Genomic DNA, 22,829 nt, shown 5'->3' on the forward strand with positions numbered 1-22,829 from the left:
CAGGTGCTGGAATTGACCTTCTTGCTGTGAGGCAAACGTGCTAATCCTCCTGGAGCACTTTCTACAACAGGATGGGAGAAATATTCAGTTTAATTCTATTTATTTATACAGCGCCAAATCAAAGTAACAGTTGCCTTAAGGCGATGTACAAAACTGTAAACGGATCAAAGCAGTTCTGCCTTAACTAAATGTAGATAAAACAGTTTGAATGTGCACTTTGGTTCCCCCTGGTGGTTAGAGATAACTACTAATGAAAAATATTTATAATTGATTCCATCATAATAAAAGTAAAAGTCATTAAACCCTTATTATGCTTTCATAAATACTATTTCTTTTATTTATCCTCTGACGTTCAACATTTGATTAGTTCCTAAACTTCTAAACACGATGCACAACTTTGTAAAACTGCAGGTTTCCTGCAGTGTGGGGGTTAGCTTCAGTTCCTTCCTGCTTAGTCTTCTCTGTGTTCACAGTGTTATTGACTCACAACATGGAACAGGATGTGAGTATCTACGTTCACAAGCAGAGGGTGCATGCAAGCAGAGCAAGAAAGGTGACGTGTGTGCATGCATGCAGGGTGGAAAGAGAAAGAGGGTTATATGCAGATGTGCTCTGAAAAAGAAATCTTATGGTGGTTTCATGTGTGTACCTTCACACCTTTAGTATCTCCACGCTACATTTTCTTGTTTTACTATCTCCTCTGCTCCCTGCTCCTGACTCAGTGCAGTTGGATTTGTACACACTGTTTTATTAGATTAAAATCTGTCTTCTTTTTGTAAATTTGGCGGTATGGACATGCATCTTTCCTTTCGTTATTTCTCTAAGGAGCAGTACAAGATCACAGATTAACTTTTTGTGCATCTTCATATTAATTTCATCGTTTTATTGAAGTCCACAGAATGGAGGCTGTTTCCCAGAACCTGCAAGGTAAGCTGAGCCATTTTCAGCAGCAAAGTTAATGCGCTTTGATATTTCTGATTCTTTGAACATAGGATGATAGCATTGAAACACCTTAAAGGTTTTTACATGTATTTCAACTCAGTCTGTTTAAGCTGACCTAGTTAAAGCAAATGCAATCTAATTCAGGGGCTCCAAATGTTGCCATACTGGGTAAAAACGGGTGCTTAGCAACAAAATGTGAGACTTTCTGTCACAGAGATCATCTTACATGTATTTATTTTTGTCTAAAACTTCAAACATACAGTTTTAATGATGTAAGATTATTTATAAAGATGTAAATAATCTGTGCTTCAGTGATACTAGCCATACAACTTTTTACTGGACTAAATCCTGACTTCATAAAAAACATCTGGTCTGCACAGTTAAGTTAGGCTTTTCTTTTTCATTGAAACAAACTGTTTATGCCTAAAGGTCAGCTTCTCCTACTTAGTTACCGTCTGTGTTTCCACTTTAACAGTCAGTGACACCAACTGACAAAAAGAAGGAAACGTGACTCAGTGTGTGGTTTGTTAGCAGTGTTATGAACTGAATAAAGACAGTCCGATACCAGGACTCTGAAATTATTACTCTGTTAGTGCTCCGATTAATTTCTAAAGAAGGGTGGGTGCACAGCTGACCTTCATCATGCAGCATTCTGCAGAAATTCAGTGTAATCTGAGCACATGATCGGTATTGTATGTAACATGTCCCTGAATTCAGCACAGCAGTCAGTTGCACTCTGACTGTCAGTATTTCCATGCCATAGACCTTGCCGGTGCCAAAAAAGCCTCTGAATAACAGTGAATCTGGCACTTGTTTGGTGAGGTGACTCCGAGAAATTTCTGTGCCATCTTAAAACTCTAAACTACCTGAACTTCATTAGAAATGATCACCTAGTCATGTATAATCAGGGTTAAGGTTGGAACTACTAGGGCTCACTTCTGTAAAACATCAAACCCTGATTATACAGCTATTGCATAATAACAGTTTGAATGTTCTCTCACAGATGTTTTACTGTCTTTGTGGGGGACGTACCTAATTTCTGTCCTTCAGCAACTTCTGAGCCTCAGGTTCATTTCATATCTGCTGCCCTTTAGATAGATTATTAAAAACTAATATCACATGCTATTTATTTGTAGATACCGTTCAGGTATGTTTTTTGCCCCAACCAAATAAGCTAATGTTATTTATAAATGAATGGACAACATTAATTTGATCAGTTCATTTAAGTTTTTTTGTACAGGTCATTCCCAATAAGACAGACGTTCTAATCCTCAGAAAGCGTGGCTTACATGATCAGTAACACTGTAGGCGTCCTGTCCTCTGCTAATTTTATCAAATACAAATAATTTCATCTTTGACCAGTCCCAGTGTTTTTGCACCCACATAAAGGAGTTTTCTTTGTGCTGATTTTCCCCCACAAAGCTTTTTTTATTCTCACGTTCATCCAGACCATCCTTTATCAGCTTTTGTTATTCATCATTGTCTTCGCTCTGTATCTGATTACTTGTGGGAAATTCAGGCTACTATTTGGCCACTTAACACCTGATCAATGTGTCCATCTCCTTTCAGTAGCTTACCGTTGCCCACATCACCTATTTTCAAACTTGTCAGCCTCACCTACAGAGCAGTGTACTGTTGGTCTCTGAGGTCTCCTGTGGATCAAGAATCAAGAGTTTTTGTGTCATACACACCATGTGTGAGTTTTATAATATAAATCTGTAATTTTGTATATGAAAAGAATGAGTGAGTGGACTCTTGTAAAAGTCTTTTCCTTCTTATACGGGTACATACACAAACCAGATGTTATTGTAACTGCTGATTTTAACTCTGATTTATAGGGGAATTTGTAAAAGTAAGGTATCTAAAGCGACAAAACCCCCTCAAATATATCTACTATATTGAGTTTAACTGAAAGTCATTCACATTGAAAGTCGTTACAAATACATTTCCTTTCTGTACTAAAGTTACAGGGCAAGTTTCCATTATTTCAGTTTGCCTCAAACCGCAGAAAAGAGGTTGCTGGGCAGTTTCAGATCTTGCACTACTTTTGTTTCTTTGAAAACTCAATTTCACAAGTTTACACACACAAGTTTTCACAAGTCTTAGCATTTCACAAATCACTATATTATCACTATGTAATTCCCTACACTAAACTCAGAACTCCTGCCTGTTCGTTCTTAAAATGGGCTGGAAATAAGAACCACGTGGGTAAATAAACAGAGTTTACAAAGGATGGATGTCTTCATGCCTCACAAAGTAGGTGGTGTTTATAGGTGGTGTTTAAAGCCTGGTAATACGACTGTTTAACACGATGACAACAATGTGCTGTAGCTCAGGTGGTAGAGCAGGTCAGCTACTAACCGGAAGGTTGGCAGTTCGATCCCAGGCTCCTTGTCAAATATCTTTGGGCAAGATACTAACCCCAGGTTGCTCTCTGATGCATCCATCAGCGTGTGACTGAGCACTTAACACCCATTCACGCAGTTTAGTGCTTGTGTGGTTAGGTGAACGAATTAGTTGTATAAAGCGCTTTGAGTGCTCAGAGTAGAAAAGCGCTATATAAGAACCAGTCCATTTACCATTCTTAAACCTTCCATTGCACGTGTTGTCACTTACCCTTCAGTCCAACACTGAGGATGCTTTGGAATTTGGCCCTTTGTCGGCCAGTTGTGCCAGTTGTAACTCCTACAAAATTTCTAGGTGCAGTGAAGATGCTGGTGGTGTACAGTGTGGAGGATCTGTGGATCTCAGTTCAGGTTTTTGCAGAAATGGTCTTGTTTGCCTAGTGTCATCCACACTATATTGCCAAAAGTATTCACTCACCCACCCAAATCACTGAATTCAGGTCTTCCGATCACTTTCGTGGCCACAGGTGTATAAAATCGAGCACCTAGGCATGCACCGCTCGCTCTCAGGAGCTCCGTGAATTCCAGCGTGGGACCGTGATAGGATGTTACCTGTGCAACAAGTCCAGTGATTAAATTTCCTTGCTACTGAATCAGAGGTGGCAAAAGTACAGACATTATGTACTTAAGTCGAAGTACAGATACGAGTGTTAAAAAAATACTCCAGTAAAAGTTGAAGTACTGATTCAACTTCTTTACTCAAGTAAAAGTGAAAAAAGTACAGGCTCTTACATGTACACAAAGTAAGAAAGTAAAAAGTAGCTCTTTGGAAGATGTTTCTACACTGAGTAGTCCTTCCCTTTAAATCGAACCTCTCTTCTTCCTCTCCTGTCCTGATTTTCTTATCTTTCTCCATCTCTGAGTGAAGTTGGCTCTCTTTCTTTTCTCTGCCTGTCAAATATAGCAGCTGGACCTTTAGCTAGCAACACACTGTGCAAATAACTGCACACAAACAGTTTGTGTGTTTGCTGATGTTTGTTGAACTGATAAAATGTGCATTTGAAATTACCTGCACCTTTAAAATAAGACTCCTTTATGCTCCTCGCTCCTCTTTTGTAGCACTAACTAGATGCTGAAGTACTGCTACCACAATTTAAATATCAACAAAAACAAAAATACCCATCGTACTTTAACCGCTGACTTTTTGCCTCTTCCATCTCTTTCTATGTGACATGTCCTGGTGAATAATACATGAACAGGACTGGTTTTCTTGTGTTGCTGTTTAGGCTCAAATTGGTTTGATGTTTGGACGCTCACAGTGAAGTGAAATAATAACTCACCTTAAATATGTTAAAATTAATAATATATATATATATTTTTAAATTAAGTAATAAACCTGTTTTGAAAATGTAAGAAGAAAGTACATATACTTGTTCAAAATGTAGTGAGTGAAAGTAAAAAGTAGTCAGAAAGAAAACTACTCAAGTACAGATACCTGAAAATTCTACTTAAGTACAGTAACAAAGTATTTGTACGTTGTTACTTCCGACCTCTGTACTAAATATTCCACAGTCAGCTGTTAGTGGTATTATAACAAAGTGGAAGCAACTGGAACGACAGCAACTTAGTCATGTAGTGGTCGGCCACGTAAGATCACAGAGCAGTCCCTTAGTTTCAGTGTTGGGAACTCTTAATGCTTCAGCATACCAAGACACTTTGGACAATTTCAGGCTTCCAAATTTGTGGGAACAGTTTGGGGATGATCCGTTCCTCTTCCAACATGACTGCACACCAGTGCACAATGCAAGGTCCATAAAGACATGGATGAGAGTTTGGTGTGGAGGAAACCTACTGGTCTGTCCTCACAAATGTGCTCCTTAAAGAATGGTTATAAATAAACACTCCTAAACTATGGAAAGCCTTCCCAGAAGAGTGGAAGCTGTTATAGCTGCAAAAGGTGGGCCGACATCATATTAAACCCTATGGATTAAAGAATGGGAAGCGACTCAAGTTTATAGTTAGGTCCATATATATTTGGACACAATATATATTACCTGGTTATTGAAATGTAATTAAATAATGGTTATACAATGGATGTCATGTGTAGTCTCTCAGCTTTCATTTGAGGGTATCTGCATTAAAATTGGATGAAGGGTTTAGGAGGGACCAAGGTAATTGGACAATTGATTCAAAGGCTATTTCGTGGGCAGGTGTGGGCAATTCCATCATTATGTCATTATTAATTAAGCATATAAAAGCCTGGAGTTGATCTGAGGTGTGGTAATTGCATATGGAAGATTTTACTGTGAACAGACAACATGCAGTCACAGGAGCTCTCCATGCATGTGAAACAAGTCACCCTTAAGCTGTGAAAACAGAAAAGAAAACATCTGACAAAGAACAGCTCATGATCCAAAGCAAACCACATCATAAACACAGCGGAGGCAATGTGATGGTTTGGGGTGTATGGCTGCCAGTCCCACTAGGACACTAGTGTTTATTGATGATGTGACACAGGACAGAAGCAGCCGAATGAATTCTGAGGTGTTCTGAGACAAGCTGTCTGCTCAAATCCAGCTACATGGAGTCGAACTGATGGGCATCGTTTCATAATACAAATTGACAATGACCTAAAATATGCAGCCAAAGCAACCCAGGAATTTTTTAAAGCAAAGAAGTGGAATATCCTTGAATGTCACCAGGTATCCAGTCACCTGATCTTAACCCAACTGAGCATTTCACTTGTTGAAGGCTAAACTTTGGACCGAAAGGTCCAGAAACAAACAGTAACTGAAGCCTCTGCTGAAGATGTCCTTAAAAGTATGATAGCAATAGTGATGGTCTGTTTTTGTGTGTAATCCTGTGAGCAGATCAGATATCAGAGCTGCTGAAGCCTCACAGAGTCTGTCTGGTGACGCCTGTTATTTTGAACAACTCCAGTCTGACAACTGGAAGGTCAACCAACAGGTTTATGGTGAGTATCATTGGTAAAAGCCAATACCTTTGGTCTAATGGCTATTTCACTATGACTACTCTAACTAAATCTGAATCAGCTGGTGCTCTTACAGGATCAGCCTCATTACTACTTGTCTGCTAACAGTTTGTTTGCACACAGAAAACACGTTTATGTGGGCACCAGGGCCGCTCTGGCATCGGCATGTACACAAATCTGCCAGGAGGGGGCACTAAAAGATCTGTTTTTACAGTGCGTGTGATTTAGGGTTAGACAAATATTTTTTATCAAGAGTCAGGATCACTTAAAGTTTACTTTCTTGTGGATTAAAGTAAAAATAAATAAATAAATAATGTTGTTAAACTACTTTTATATTTTGTTCATTTATTTAAGGTGGATCAATGTATTCAAATAAATTTTATTGTCCATTATTGATTGAATAAAAAAATGGTAAAAAAAAATAATTACATATTATAAATTGATTATGTGTTTGTTAAAGTGCATTTTGACTTTTTTACTGTAACTTGTTTACTATATTTTGACTTGTTTACTATAACCCGCTGTTTAAAAAGCTAACAATGTATGTATAAACATGTATGAAGGTTCTTAAAGCAGGTCACTGAACAACTTCAAGTTTAATGTTAATTTTTACGAAGTAAAGAAATTTACACTACTCTGTCAAAGGTAGAAAGGAATAAAATACAGATTTTTAAGAACATATATTTATGGCATGATTAATTAATGATTAATGATTGACACAAAATCAGAGTAAATAAACTGTTGTAAAAGTAATTTGGGCAACATTAATTTGTACCTATTGCACAAGAAGCTAAACTTTAGGTCATCCTGACATGTGACCAAATTTCATATGGTAACTTGTTTCCTGTGTAAGCAGAGTGGTAATAATGAGGATGACGCTCTACGAGCACTAACTGTCCATCTGAGAATTGCATTCGGCTGCTGCAACACTGACATATGGGACGGTTGCAGGAGCAGCATGCCACTTGTGGACCTCAGTGCTACTGTAGTTTGGAGGTCAATGTAAAGGACCAAAATTGCATAAAATGACACTGTTCCTCTGAAGCTGCAGGCATTGGTCTGTCAGTTTGATATCTAATAGCTTTTCTCTTTGTTTTTATGATGTCTGTTTCTCTTAGGTACTGAGTCTATGGAGAGGCTACGTGGTTATAAACAAGCAACCTATCAGGGTAAATTACAACGTCTCTTTTAAACCAAACCAGCTTAACTTAAACATTGTGTGATGAGGTTTGAAATAAGAGGGGTTATTTTTTTCCTTACTGGTTCTTACTTGATAAATGACCATTGTGAGTTATGAGCCTTATGGATTATCCTTTCTGACTAGGACACTGTTTCTGGAGAGAGATAGAGCTGAACGTGCCAAACATTTTCTTTTTATATGTATGTGCATAAATGCCCCGATGCATCGGTGTGCACAGATTCATTCTCACTGTGCATAGAATAAAGCAGTGTAGGACTGGGCGGATATGGCTTGCAGTGTAAAAGCACTGCATCAGTATCAGGCCATTTAACACTGCAGTGAAAGGATGGATTCGGCCGCACCACAGTTACCAAAAAACAATCACATTTTTAAATGGAATTTGTTTTCACTTTGTCTTTATGTGTGTGTGTGTGTGTGTGTGTGTGTGTGTGTGTGTGTGTGTGTGTGTGTGTGTGTGTGTATTCACACTCATGCCTTTCTCTCATGCACAGGTGGAGAGCACCTTTAGCTACCTGGAGATTTGCGCCATTAATATTCATAGTCACATGAAGGTACACCATTTATCAGTGTCAATATATAACCTGTTTTTACATTAAATTTTTATATGCACTTATGCATATATAAAACACACATTAAGACAATATTTGATTCTATAAAAAAGACTAGTTTTTATATGCGGAGAGTAACACACGTATGGATGTGTTGCAGATTGTGTTGGAGACAGACAGACAGACTCTGTATTTCAGTGTGTTACACACTGAAGATCTTGAAGCCATGATCAGTCACATGACCGCCTCATTGAAGAGGATCTTTCCTGATTCTTCACCAGGGTGGGTCCGTCTTGCAGTGGGCTCGTACCAGTCTCAAAGCCAATGGCTTCTCAAATCACAGAAAACATTATATGTTTATTATATACAGTGTGTGTTTTTAAAGATACTCCCCAAGTTTACATACAGTTTGATGAATATAGGAAACAATCATAGACTATATATAAAAGACGTAGCCACTACAATGTCATCAGCTGGTTTCCAAAGGCCTGTTGTTGCACAGTCAAAGTGAGCTTGTTCACCTTTGGGACCTTAGCTTTTTGAAATCAGATCTCACACATGGTAGATCTGTCCAACTTTACTAGGCTTTCAGGACAATAAACATGACTAGAAATTCTAAAAGCAACACAATTATATATATTTAGTAAGACCTTAAGGCCAAAATACTTTGAGGTGTTTAATGAGGGAATAGATCAAGTGAGTCAAGACCTGAATTTCCGAGCTCCCAGTCAATAGACTCTTGGTCTGTCTGCAGAGTATTGCAGTTTCATGGGGTACATTTCATATTTTCCTTTAATCCTCAGAAAGCTGTTGAAGACAATTCCACCCGATCTCAAGGACCGACTCCTCACACTGATTGGTGCGATAGAGGAGCAGATGAACAGTCAGCCTGGCTACTGTGGTGTGTTTCATTTCCCAGTTTCAGATAATGTAGTTGGGATATCACTTACTGTACTAACATGTAAACATTTATAAATGTGTTGTACATACTGTGATAAAGCTAAAGACCATTTCAGTTGATCATAAACACCGTATGATTCAAACATTAGCAACACTAACTACATGATCACCGACAGTTTTGCATTTCAGAAAAACAAATGAATTTAAAACTAGAACTAATGTATCTGAGTATCGTTCCCAGGAGGATTCTCTGATACCTATGCTGCTTTGTGTGATTTCAATGAGATGCCGTTTAGAGAAGAGATTCAGTGGGTATGTTAATGTGGCATCAACATAAAATCTAGTAATGCCATCTGCACCAAACTTTAGATGACTCACATTTGAAATAAATTCTAAAATTTTAAATCAATTTTAGCACTTTTTATACAAATATTATAATTAATGTCAAACTGTTTATGCAGGATGTTGACAACATCTACTACATCCACAACTGGAGACAATTCAACCTGCAGGACTTCAGCCACTTAGACAGCAGGTGAGATACAGCATTATGATGGCTAATCCAGTCATACTTTACCGCTGTTACATACCTTCTTTGTCTCCTTTCCTCACAGGGACCTGGCATTGGCAGTAGCGGCTTTGTCCTTTAACCAGTGGTTTACAAAGATTTACTGCAAAGATCTCAAACTGGTACACTATGATTTTTATTTATTTATGTTTGAGTGTTTGAAAGAGTTACCTAAAGGTTTGCACACTTGAATCCAGCTTTTTCTCAAAATGACGACTATTATTCTCATGAATAAACTAAGTGGTCATTTAATAATAGGAACAAAATATATGTTAGATCCAACACAACTGTCACAGAGCAAGACTGCGGTGCTGGAGATGTTATCAGACTGTGGAATCTATATGGAAATAATTATTTGCTTTATTGTTTTGACTGTTATTTGCTTGTGACCCCAACAGTTAATAAGCTGATCAGATGATAATCTTCTTCTCCTTAGCTCTCATTTCAGGTGACATTCTTAAGTGTAAATTCATTTATTATGAATAATATTTAAAAACTATTAGAAAAGCATATAAAAAAACATAAAAGATTGATTTCTCTTGAGGGTTTTGGATCACAATCATTCATAAGTTGTTATGTTCGGGTGTGTGGCATGGATCTAAATGGAGACACTCGAAGGCACGAGTGGGTTTAAACAAGAAGCGAGCTGATTTATTGAGGCTGGTAAAGAGTACAGAGCTGGGGTCTGTAACTTGAGGAAACTTGTCGTGATTTGGTGCAACATGAATGAAATTGAATTGAACTGAAATTTTGCTCTTTTCCATTCTTGATATCACTCCAGACCAAATTATTTCTAAGACCAAATACACAATGACAAAATAACTTGGGTTAAAAAAAAATCCCCACCAGGACTTTATAAAAACCTCTCCCAGCTCCTGGATTCACGGCAGGCTTATTGTGCATGTGTTTATGGGCCACTGCTAATGCAAAAAAGAAAGTTGGAAACACCACTCTGCACGTTTCTTGTTTTGTTCTTTCAGTCAGTGGATATCCAGCAGCAGCTGACATACCTGCTGTCGAGGTCTCCCAGTCTGGAGGAGCTCTCGCTGGAGGCCAGTGGACTGAAGCTGTGAGTTTCTGTGTCCACATACAGACGGGTCAAAAATCAATGAAAAAACAGAAAGTGTCTCAGAAAGATGTGGGGTCATTATGGAGCCCAGGTGCTCTATTGATGAATGCATTATTATCATGCAGAAGAAACCACTAACAGCAGGAGAGAACACTGAGAGGACCATTAGTTTCAAACCAGCAGAATGCTCCCCACAGCTCAACAGAGCTCCTCACTGCACGTTTGAGCTTTTAACCATGACTTTAACAAAATCTGGGACTCTTGTCTCAGGACCCCTCCTTCTTGTGACAACATAGACCTTTGTTACTCTGGCTGAGTGTTTGCACTCGTCACAGGCCAAGCAGATGCCTCCTTTATGTTACTGCGGTGACTCAAGATCCAAACATCTTAATTGTATAAAACATTTGCACAATATCATGTATTTCAGGAAAATATATGTACTCAGGAAGAAATATTTTCACTTGTTAAACTAGGCAGACTTTAAATTACTTTGATTTACAGTGTAGCTTACAGGTATTGAGACTGACAATAATCTTCTTTACAGGGACTTTGCAGTCAAAATGGCTGCTGCCCTCAAAGAGCATGCCTCGTCTAACCTGCAATCTATCAACCTCTCTGGCAATCCAATTGAAGACAAAGGTGAGCTTTTTAGATTTGACACCTGATTCATGTATGTCGTTGTGACTAAGATGTGAATAGGGGGAAAGCGTCTACTGCTGCAAATCATAATAACTGGTTTGTAGTTGTATGCCTTCACCAAACAGCTGCAGTTTAGATTCATATCTGTGCAGACTCAGACAGTAATATGTATATAGTGAAAACTTTTATTAAAGGTATGAAGTGATTGGCAAACAAATTTGATTCTAGTAGAACATAAAAGCCTTCCTGAGAAAAGGCAAGCGTCACCAGCACAGACACATCATAAAATGCAGGTAGTAATCATAGATACCGAATAAAATGACTAAAAATAAGAATATTTTTGTTCTAAAAAGTGTCAAGTCAGTGAATGAGAATATACAAATCGCAGCAGAGTTGAATTATTATTAATGTCATTGCCTCTACCTGTGCTTTTCTGCAAAATATGTCCCTTTGAAAGACACTATTTTAACTCACAGTTGTGTTAATGTTTTGTGTTTTCACTGCAAGGTGTAATAGCGCTAAGTCAGAATTTGGAGAATCTGGAGAAAGGACTCAAGCGCCTCTCCCTGTCCAGGGTGTCGATGACTGCCAGAGGTACAAACACTATAAACTGTAGAAATAATGTGCTGTTTTCATTAGTTTAATAAGATAAGGAGCAGAATGAAGACAGAATCGAGTAAATATGAAGAGGAGGTGAACACTCAGGACTTTTACAGTCTGAAAGCATATATTGAATGCCAGAAAGAAACCATTCAGTAGAACATTTTAGTTGCTGAATGTGCTGCTTAAAAGTCACCCGACCAAAAGGTAATGTTGTTCCTGATGACCTTGCACTTCAAAATAAAAGCACTTCCTGTCAACACTTTGCATTGTACCACTAAATAATTATAATTAGTGTGTTAAAACACACCTCTTAGATACAAATTCGAACAAATGCTGAGTATAGTATGATCATATTTTTGTACAATACATCCAGGTATATCAGTTTTGCAGATTCCTCTTTTGCTCGTCTTTGAATGAATATGAAATGAATAAAAGGAGGATTCCTTCGGATATTTTGCCTGCCGCCATAAATGTGTTTCACACCATCTTTGCTGTCACATCCTTACCCCATTCAAAATAATCATTATTTGTGGTTTGATTGTTTTTTTTCCAGGTCTCGGCTGTCTGAGTCAGGTGTTGTCCTCCAGTCAAAGGTTCTCAACATCTCTGACCCACCTCGATCTGTCTGGTAACACCAGTAGCCTGGTTACTGAGGAAGCCACGGTAACACTCTGCTTTATGTGTTTTCACATGATATGGATTGAAGACAAATGATGCAACGAATACTCTTACAGTACTTGCAGTACACGTACCTTTAACATCCAGAAGTGGTGCCGACTATTATCCTGACCTTGCTTGCAACCAGCTTCACTGGTTTGTTGAAACATTTCAGCTTGTGGTCTTCACAAGGGTAATCATCACCGAAGGCCACAAGGTCCAATACGTTGCTCATGCAACAAAGTATTTCTATGTACAACAAAGGTTGCTGGACTTGTAACGTGTTGTCCAAGCACCGTGAAAGTAAGTGAAGGTTTGCCAGAAACAGCAACTCTGTTTCAAGACATATGCTGATGGTTTTCCATCCTGGATAAGAATGTAGACATGTACAGAGCCTAAACGTTTTCTCCAGTAGAGTCCAAATAATGGATTCTGATTTCAGTCAAGCAAGTCTTATGTTTATCAAAATATCCTAGAAATATTCTGGAAATTATTTTCTTTATTATCTTATTATTATCTTCTTCTTCCTAAGTTAATGCTGGCCTGTTAGGATGGTGATTGTGTCTCTCCTTGTCATCATTTCAGCTGCCTAGTCTCTGAAAGAAACCATGTCTACATAACTCAGACTTTATGATGCATCTGTGTGTCTCTTGCAGTTTCTCTTCAAGTTCTTGTCCAGTACAAACTCTCTGTCTTATCTGGACCTCAGTGATACCAGCTGCCCTCTGGACACAGTCAGTGACATACTGTTTTTATAACTGTGGACTTCTTTCCATCATCTCATTGATTTCTCATTGATTGATATTTGGAAGAATCAGAGGCCATGGTTGGATCTCAACAAAATGGATAAAACAATAAAACAAACCAAAATCAGGGACCTCATAGCTTGTGCCCAAGACCAATCTGTACTACATTACATCTATGTTAATATTTATGTTTTATCCACTCATATATCCAGTTTGATAGCTTCCCCAGGTCGCCAGTCTGATGCAGGGCCAACACATAGAGACAATTATTATTATTATTATTATTATTATTATTATTATTATTATTATTATTATTATTATTATTATCATTATCATTATTATTATTATTATTATTATTATTATCATTATTATTATTATTATTATTATTATTATTATTATCATTATTATTATTATTATTATTATTATTATCATTATCATTATTATTATTATTATTATTATCATTATTATTATTATTATTATTATTATTATTATTATTATCATTATCATTATTATTATTATTATTATTATTATTATTATTATTATATCATTATCATTATCATTATTATTATTATTATTATTATTATTATTATTATTATTATTATTATTATCATTATTATTATTATTATTATTATTATTATTATTATTATTATTATTATTATTATTATTATTGTCATTGTTCTTGTATGCACAGTATCAAAACAGTGGTTTGAAACAATTGCTTGTATTTTACTTACTTTCTGTAGATAACTTTCGCTCACTTTAACCTTTCTTTTCATGCAGTTATTTGTGTCGCTGTCTGCTGGATGTTGTTACAAACTGGTGCACCTTAACCTGGCCAGGAATCCTTTCAGCCACAGGTCAGCTCCACTGTCCATATCTGTAAACTCATTGGACTTCAGTTTCTTAGTTGGTTTGAAATGCAGCAGCTTTTGAAAACCAGAAGAGGGCATTCCAAGCCTATGGAGTCATACTGCGACAATTTATAGGATCAACCAGTCCACAAGTTTACTAAACAACATTAATGAACAAATTAAATATGAATATTCACCACAGTACTGCAGTACCTCAGGTTACAGTCTGAGAACATAGTAGCATGAAGTGTTCAGAAGGAGCTTTGACAGCATGTGCACAAACTGGCTTATACCATAAACAAGTGGCTTTTACAACATATCACCTGATGTTGTTGAGAGTTGTTAAAGTTGTTAAATGTGAAACGCCTTTCACCATAGAAAAAAAGAGCAGTTCCAGAATTAGTAGATAATTTAGGTGTCAACATAAATAAATAAATCAGTAAAAAAAAGATGTCCCATAATTTCTTTCATCCAACGTGTGTTTTTATAACAATATGCTCGGTGCTGTGTTTGACACAATCTTGTTACAAATTCTTAGGAACTTGAAAAATGATATTTAATATTTTCCATATACACAATATATTAAGCCATTAAAAAGATGTCATGTTAAACTGTCATCAGCTGATAAATTCATAGATTAATTCACTGATAGATTCAGAGATCGAGAGGTATCTACTAAGTTATCTATTAATTGAAAGGTTGAATATGTGAACCTGATCCAGACACCCTGCTGTCTTCATGAATGTTTATGTGACTACGACAAGAAATCTCTTTTCTTTCTCTCTCTCTCCCTCTGTGTGTGTGTGTGCACATGTGTGCACGTGTATAGAAAGGTGCAGGAGGTCACGAGGAGCATTCAAGAGTTCTTTAGTCAGAGCTGTGAGCTGAAATATGTTGGGCTGTCTGCAACCAAACTACCTCCACAAGCTCTCAGGTGTGTCCACACACTGTCACATATGACACGAAAGCTCACTGTTGGCCGTGGGAACTGTGAAGTGGCTGAAAAAGTCTGGCTAAAAATGTAGTTAATTAATGAATGAAGCCCTGAAATGGGAATTAAAATGCATGTTTTTGTACTTTTATATTCTAAATCAGTCACACGCAGTTAGTTGAGACGTTTTTTTGCACAGCCATATTTCGCCACCGCTACACTGTAGGCACTTTTCACACTGCATCTCAGAGTAATGCTAATGACCACAAAATTTCTTTGTGGGTTTTATTTTCATCGGTGTATTTTATCAGTGCTTTGCCATTGACCTTTCATTTTTGTGAATCATTACGTAACTCAATAAAAACCTGTTTGTTAGCTGTGCTTAATGACGTCAGACAGCAGGGGAAAAAACGTGACGGTTGATGTTAGTCAGCGCTGGCAACCTTAGTTGTATTTAATATGACAGCATTTTTGACTTGGTTAGAATAAAGATGAATAAAAATATAGTTTTTCCACCTCTCTTATCACAATTACTATTGTACGTACTAACCGTGAAGCATCCCATGTATCAGTAAGAGATGTTTTGAAGCGCTTTAGGTTCATATGTGTGAAAGTTTTTGTCAAACTATATCTTGTTAGGAAATACTAGGTTAAAAAAGCAACCATTGCTTACCTTCAGAGTACTACTGTCCACACTGCCAGCACATATTGTACTTTCTAAAACACAATTACAAATACTGACGAACTAGTAGTCTGTGGTTAATGAATCTATTGATATGTTTTGCAACCAGGTTATTACTGCAGGGTCTGGCAACCAACAAACGACTGTTTGGGCTGGAGTTAGACCTAAGCAGCTGCGAGGTACACACTCACATACCCTCATGCAGAAAGAATAGCTTTTTTCATTTATGATGAATGGTAGCATCCACAGTAGGAACATGTTTTAGACCAATAAATATGTGTTTGTTTATGTGTAGCTACGTTCAGCAGGAGCCCAGGTGATACAGGAACACATCTCTGAAGCCACAGCCATCAGAAGTCTGGATATCTCTGACAACAGTATGCAAAACAACTTTCTTACACACAAATCCAATTATGCCATATAAAACCTGCAAAACTCATTTCAGTACATTGAAGTTCAGGCTCACAGTCCCCGCTCTAACTCATCCCAAAGGAGTTCTAACTCAGTCAAGTTCTTCCACACCAAACTGTCTCATCCATGTCTTTATGAACTTTGCTTTGTGCACTGCTGTGCAGTCGTAGTGCAACAGGAAGGGGCCATCCCCAAACTGTTCCCACAAAGTTGGGAGGATGAAATCCAAAATGTCTTGGTATGCTGAAGCATTAAGAATTCCTTTGACTCCAGAGAACACGTCCACTGCTGAGTCCACTAGCAGCACTTTGACAGGCTTGGATGCAGCTGCACGGCCATGGAAACCAACTCCATGAAGCTCTTGATGCACTTTATCAGCTAATCTGAATGCCACATAAAGTCTGTTGTGACTGACTCAACCCAAAGTTGGTGACTTCTGTGTGTGACAGTGTATCTCTGAGTTCTTTGCCTTATTTTGTCAAGTGCTTATTTTCAAAGTCAAATTATTTTTCCTCTCCAGAGTGAGAAGATTGATAGCACCCTCATAACTATAACCCTAATATGATCAACAACAATTTGACAGTTAGCTTTTTTTCACTAGATGAATAATAAGAGAATTATTAAAATACAGTAAACCCATTTACACCAGGAAGAATGAATGCTTCCACCACTTTTCCCTTGCTCTCTGACTGTAGGTTTTGAGAATGACATGGTGACCCTGGTTCTGTCAGTCGGTCGATGTCAGTCTCTTCGACATCTTGCTCTGGGGAGAAACTTTGCCATGAAATCCAGGTATGATGAAAAAGATTAAGAGGTCGCCTTACTCTACCACCACATTGTCTACTGACATCAGTTTATCACACTGACCCTTCACAATGTTTAAAATGCTTCCATATAGCAAATACAACTGATTATCTCATTTGAATGTTCATTAAAAGTAAGTGGTTATACATAATAGTAGAGTCCGCTGTGTGCAGCGGGTCATCAGAATAGAAACATAAAAATGGTGGCCATCACTTTTATAGAATAAGATTGTCAAAGACGCCAACTGAAATGCAGATGTTCACAGTTATATGTAGGGGTGCACATCAGTGGTCCACATTCACTGTCAAAATAAAAGACGTGCACAAGATAGGACGTTGCAACGCGCGTTTGCGTCCATATAAAAAGCACTGTTTTTGTCCACTAGAGTGGGATTTTCACGGCACATTCTGCACCACATCTCTGTGCGTTCATCATCTGTTTGAAGCCAGCTCACCTCCTGCAACTACTTTTCCGAGAATACGCGCTTCTTTTGTGGTTCGGACTCCTTCTGACATTTCTTTGGAGGTGGAGGAACATCACAGTAATTGCTTAAAGGAGCTTCTTCGACATCTTTAAGAGTTCTAAACAAATGTCTGTCCTCCTCCAGAAAATCTTATGTACGCAAACGCGCGTTGCAACTTCTTATCTGGTGCGCGTCTTTTATTTTGACAGCGAATGCGCACCTGCGGACCATTTATGTGCACCTCTGGTTATATGTTTTTAAACTGAGTAACTGAATTCAATTAAACAACCTTTGCATGATATAAAATTTGTATTGCACACAAAGTATAGTAATAGTAATGTAAAAAAAAACAGAAACTGCAACATCAGTAACTGTAAAGCTGCACTTTCAGAATCTGTAACATCATCGCTCAGTATTAATGCAGCAAACTGATGCATGATTTGGACAATATGGTAACATCATTTCTGTGGTAGAACATAGACATAGGTCAGAATATTTCCAGGTCAAACACACATTTGACCTATTTATCATAATCCAAGCATTTATCGGCATTTATGTTCCTGCCTCTAGCTATATTGGTCCTAGATTCATAAGCTGAGTTTCTCTTTTCCATAGACACCAGGTGTTGTTACAAGGTACACAAAGAACTATCACTTTCTGCCACCCGTTTGGCTCAACAACGTGCCACTGCTAATTAAATCTTTCAGATCACAATATTTATTTCAAAGTCGGTGCTATTTGTAAACTAGTCAGCCTGTAGTTTAAAGAATGTAAATCAGTAAATGTATTTTCTCCTCGTTCTTAAGTTTTTTCTCTTCTTTCTCCCTTCATTTCATGTCTGCCTACTTTGCTATCGACCAGAGCGCTCACTGACGTTCTTCAACGTATAGCTCAGCTAATCCAGGATGAAGAGTGTGTGAGTGAAACCTTCAGTGTACTTTAATGTAATTCAGTATCCCTGCACTGGATGTCCAGCCTGTCAGATGTGTTACCCTGCCTGTGACCCTGAAATTGAAATCTGTGTTTGCAGCCCTTGCAGTCTTTATCAGTGTCTGACTCCAAGCTGAAGACTGGGATGCACATTCTGCTGAGTGCTTTGGGTGGTCATGCAGCTCTGGTTGAACTTGACATTAGTGGAAACTTTATCGGAGATACAGGAGCTAAAATGCTGTCCAAAGCCCTGATGAGTAATACCAGCCTGAGGTGCACATGTAAACACACACACACACACACACACACACACACACACACACACACACACACACACACACACACACACACACACACACACACACACTCTCTCTCTCTCTCTCTCTCTCTTTTAAGAATGTTTGTAATTAATAAATGTTCTAATCCAAAGAGCTAATTAGTGAATTAAAGATCATCCTTTCAGAGGCAGAGAAAGTATGAAATATCAGTGGAAGGCAGAGCTGTATTTCCTCAAACTGACTGATCTCTCTTTTTTTAAGGACTTTAACATGGGACAGAAACAGTGTGACTGCTAGAGGTTTCCAGGATGTAGCAGATGCCTTGGAGAGGTCATGGACACACACACACACACACACACACACACACACACACACACACACACACACACACACACACACACACACTTGTTAAATGACAGCGTCCAGGGAAATGTCAAAAAACGCTTTGCTGGCTTTTACCAGAAAAAATGTTTTTTAAAATATACAATTCCTTTGAAACACCGGCTGCTTTTTCACTCGTGTTTAGTCCAGTCCTTATAGCTGACAAATTTCAAAGGAATGTTTTGTGTGTTCACTTGTTTATTTGATTCCTAAGCTGCTTAAGACTGATCTATGGATCTTTCAAACATAAAAATGGCACCTAACCCAAGGAATGAACCAGTAACATGTCTACATATAATAGACAACTTATCAAAGAACCATTTAAATCATATATTTATGCAACAGAACAAAAAGCAGCCGATATCCGCAAAAGAGCTTTGTAATGTCTTTCAAGATGCTTTGAGAACTATTCCTGAGGACTATTTAGAAAAATTATATGAGAGAATGTAGGCTGTGTTGAAGAATAAAGGTGGTCATATCATAGAAAGGCAAGTCCCAATAAATTGCTGCACCTAGTTCCCATTTTCCTATTAAATATTTTTAAAAGAAAGACAGACTCAATATGGGTGACGGTGCAGTAGTCAGCTCTGGTACTTCATAGCAAGAAGGACCTGGGTTTGAATCCAGTCTGATGCTCTGTGTGGAGTTTGCATGTTCTCCCTGTGCACCGTTAAACAGATCCATAATTTGATGTTAGGTTTCTTTGTTATGCAGGAACTTCACTCTGCAGCACATGTCTCTTCCCCTTGCCGATATCACACCGAGTTACCGTAGCAACCCTGACAGAACAAAAGAGGCCCTGCACAAGGTCAGTGTGTTTAGCAGGTTGTTATTTAAGATTGTATGCGTTTTATGCGTTTAGGGCAAGGGTCAATTAATTTTTACATCACAGTTGAAGTTCATGTTTTCTCTTGTTTTCTATTGCTGTGTTTTTTTGGACATCAGAGAACTGAGACAGCAAATGCAGCCAGCATACACATCTAACAGATTCATTGTAGTCTATGTAGCGATACAGTCCAAATTTATATTATACACTGAACAAAAATATAAACGCAACACTTTTGTTTTTGCTCCCATTCCCCATGGGATGGACGTAGAGACCTAAAATTCATTCCAGATACACAATATAACCATCCCTCCCAAACAGTGGTCACAAATCAGTCCAAATGTGTGGTAGTGGGCACATCTCCTATATTGAGATAATCCATCCCACCTCACAGGTGTGCCACATCAGGATGCTGATCTGACATCATGAGTAGTGCACAGGTGTACCTCAGACTGCCCGTGTATATAGTAATATATATTAATTGTTGTTTGGAAAGGCTTCTTCTTTTTCCGGACGTCAGCTGCGTGTCTTTGTTTGTGTGTGTGTGTTCAGATTCAGCAGCATTTAGACAGAAACAACCAGAGACAGTCTGACAGCATAGAACTTCGACAAGTCTTTAGAACTCAACAGTCTGAAAAGGTAAGCCAGTAAAAATACAAGATATTAATTTATGTAACTGCAACATCATTTATTCAACTAGTAAATTTATATAACTAGTAATAGTTGCTGCTCAACCACAAATGATTTTCCTTACAAATGTGGCTCATTTTAAGGGGAATTAAACAGGCTTCACAGCTTAATTACCAAGAAACATTGTTACAACAAAGAAATAATTGACCAAATGAAAATTACCTTACTCTTTGTACCAGGTCATATAAATCTTATGTGTATGTTGTCCACCGTTTTAGCTCGTCCATGGAATGTGTCGCCAGTTAGAGAGCAGCCTTCAACGTTTAAGCCACTGTAGCATTCAAGAGGACCAAGCTGATGTCCTCAAAGCGCACGAGGTGCTGCAACATGCCAGGGACTCTTTAAAGGTACATGCTTCAAATTTAATTTTGGATATTTAAGCATATTTATGTATGTTTTGATTGTTTTCCCCTTACCTTTGCAAATACAGGGGGACAGAAGATACAAAAAACCTCTTTTAAATGAAGTGAATGCTTTTTGAATGAAGTCAAGCATTAGCCTATAACAATATCCTCACTGAAGTGACCAGGGATTGTAAATGATGCTGTATGCCACCTAATATTTCTTTTGGTATTATTTGTGTAGCTGCTGCCGTCGCTATATGAGGTAGGCAGGAAGTGCGCCTCCGATGGAGACTTTGTGAACAGCATTCTTACTGACACGGCTACTGCACTGACCAATGAGTTCACTAGGAGCATACAGGTAAACGTTTAGAAAGCACTCACTGTGTGCACACGCGTACACACACACGTTCAAGAAATATGAGAATCCATGTCCAACTTCAACTTCAGCAACAACAACGAGCACACACAGGTAGCCCAAATCAAACATGAATAAATTCTTGAAAAAAGGCTTGGCTTGCAAATAACTTGGGGGTGTCTTCATCTACAGAACACAGTGTAGTTCAAAGTATCTGAGAATCCCCAGAAAGCTTAGTTAATATAGACTGAGGCAAAATAGAGTAGAGCCATAGTCTGAGCAATCAAAAAATGAATTTATTTTGGAATGGACGCTGTTTTTTCAGCTAGCTACATAATTTGTCTGGTAAAGTTAAAAAAAAAAAGCAAAAATAATAGCTGTTTTAACCCTTTTCTTAAAGTTGTCTATATTATTTCCAATTAAGTTAAGGGTGTTAATGACGTCTGAAAATTCTGTCTTTAATTAAAAAAAAACTCATACATGTATTTATGTATTTACAAAAAAGTGTGCAAAAAGTGATCAGAAATGAAAATTATGTAACATAATACCATGTTCGAACTATTACTGTAAGTTCTTAAGGCTATTTGGGAGTTTAGTCTGAAGCCAAACGGTAGCATTTGAAGCAATTTCTCATCACACCTCACATTTCTCTCAGATAATGGTGGTTAATTGACTTTGCAAGATTTGCAATGACCCCACTTGTCACAACATGCAACCTTGTTAGTGTGAACGTCATCAACAACAGGAGCACTCTTGGGTGACGGTGGTGAAGATGTGATGCGCAGTGATGGGCGCCCCCCTTTGTGAATTCAAAGGATCAGGCTAACGTCTGTCTGGAAGCTCTTTTGTTTCAGTGGCTTTTGGACACCAAGTAGTTTACAGTCAGGGTGTTAAATGCATTGACAACACCAAGCGTTACAGTTTTGAGTTTAATTCCGGATGTGACATGTATGTGACAACGATATTTGACAAATGTCATCTATATCAAACTGTTTTAGAAACGTTGCCAGACTAGGTTATATGTGACATGTTATTTAACGATTAGAATTGTTGAATGAGTTTAAATTTACCTTTGGTAAGAGAGAGCTGGGGTTTTAAAATTAGTTAGCTGCCTAGGTGTGCTGCCATTTTGGAAATGATGTCATGGGTGCTTGCCAGGTCAAGCTTGGTCTTGAGGGAAGATTGTTTAATGCTGTTTCATCTTCAGATGCCCAGTCTTGTCCTTACTGAAGTCCTAGTCTCTGTGTTCCAGGAGCTGTCTCAAGGCCTGATGAGACACGCTGATGCTTTGTACCCACGGGTGGTCCAGCGGTCTAGTGTGTGTGAGTGTCTTTCAGAGTGTGTCTCCAAAAGAAGCACACAGACACACATATTCATAAGAAGCACTCTGGTGGAGAGCACAGGGCACATCATCAACAACAGACTGCAGTAAGGACATTTCCACAGAGCAGTGGTTAACATTTAGTAAATGTTTTTAATGAGATCCCTTGTGAGTTAGTACCTATCAGTACCTATGACATATCAGTAAAGTCAATGCACATCATATCAGGATCAGAGATATTGTAGGAGGGCCCTATTTGATGAGTTAAATAAAGATTATTTAGTGTGATGGTTCCATGCTCAGTGTATACATTCTAAACATTATAGACTGAAATGTACACGTCTTTGTCTTT

General features: G+C 38.0%; 1 protein-coding gene across 1 annotated transcript in view; it reads left to right on the forward strand.

Moving 5' to 3' along the window:
• The first annotated feature begins 599 nt into the window (after positions 1 to 599).
• carmil2 (capping protein regulator and myosin 1 linker 2) overlaps positions 600 to 22,829 on the forward strand; it is a 63,670-nt gene continuing 41,440 nt past the window's right edge. Inside the window, exons 1-27 of the mRNA XM_085413120.1 lie at positions 600 to 927; positions 6,158 to 6,261; positions 7,398 to 7,448; positions 7,972 to 8,031; positions 8,189 to 8,310; positions 8,832 to 8,929; positions 9,170 to 9,240; positions 9,390 to 9,463; positions 9,543 to 9,618; positions 10,477 to 10,565; positions 11,110 to 11,204; positions 11,712 to 11,798; positions 12,361 to 12,470; positions 13,121 to 13,198; positions 13,991 to 14,067; positions 14,891 to 14,995; positions 15,784 to 15,853; positions 15,970 to 16,051; positions 16,781 to 16,877; positions 18,214 to 18,268; positions 18,383 to 18,555; positions 18,822 to 18,890; positions 19,656 to 19,749; positions 20,320 to 20,406; positions 20,676 to 20,804; positions 21,043 to 21,159; positions 22,409 to 22,584. Of these exons, the coding sequence (XP_085269246.1) occupies positions 900 to 927; positions 6,158 to 6,261; positions 7,398 to 7,448; positions 7,972 to 8,031; positions 8,189 to 8,310; positions 8,832 to 8,929; positions 9,170 to 9,240; positions 9,390 to 9,463; positions 9,543 to 9,618; positions 10,477 to 10,565; positions 11,110 to 11,204; positions 11,712 to 11,798; positions 12,361 to 12,470; positions 13,121 to 13,198; positions 13,991 to 14,067; positions 14,891 to 14,995; positions 15,784 to 15,853; positions 15,970 to 16,051; positions 16,781 to 16,877; positions 18,214 to 18,268; positions 18,383 to 18,555; positions 18,822 to 18,890; positions 19,656 to 19,749; positions 20,320 to 20,406; positions 20,676 to 20,804; positions 21,043 to 21,159; positions 22,409 to 22,584 (2,474 nt within the window). The 5' untranslated portion in view covers positions 600 to 899. The remainder of the gene's footprint in view (positions 928 to 6,157; positions 6,262 to 7,397; positions 7,449 to 7,971; positions 8,032 to 8,188; positions 8,311 to 8,831; positions 8,930 to 9,169; positions 9,241 to 9,389; positions 9,464 to 9,542; positions 9,619 to 10,476; positions 10,566 to 11,109; positions 11,205 to 11,711; positions 11,799 to 12,360; positions 12,471 to 13,120; positions 13,199 to 13,990; positions 14,068 to 14,890; positions 14,996 to 15,783; positions 15,854 to 15,969; positions 16,052 to 16,780; positions 16,878 to 18,213; positions 18,269 to 18,382; positions 18,556 to 18,821; positions 18,891 to 19,655; positions 19,750 to 20,319; positions 20,407 to 20,675; positions 20,805 to 21,042; positions 21,160 to 22,408; positions 22,585 to 22,829) is intronic.

The sequence above is a fragment of the Rhamphochromis longiceps genome, linkage group LG7 (genome assembly GCF_057381845.1).
Source record: "Rhamphochromis longiceps isolate RC_006_pf linkage group LG7, R_longiceps_female_GT1.1, whole genome shotgun sequence".
NCBI lineage: Eukaryota > Metazoa > Chordata > Actinopteri > Cichliformes > Cichlidae > Rhamphochromis > Rhamphochromis longiceps.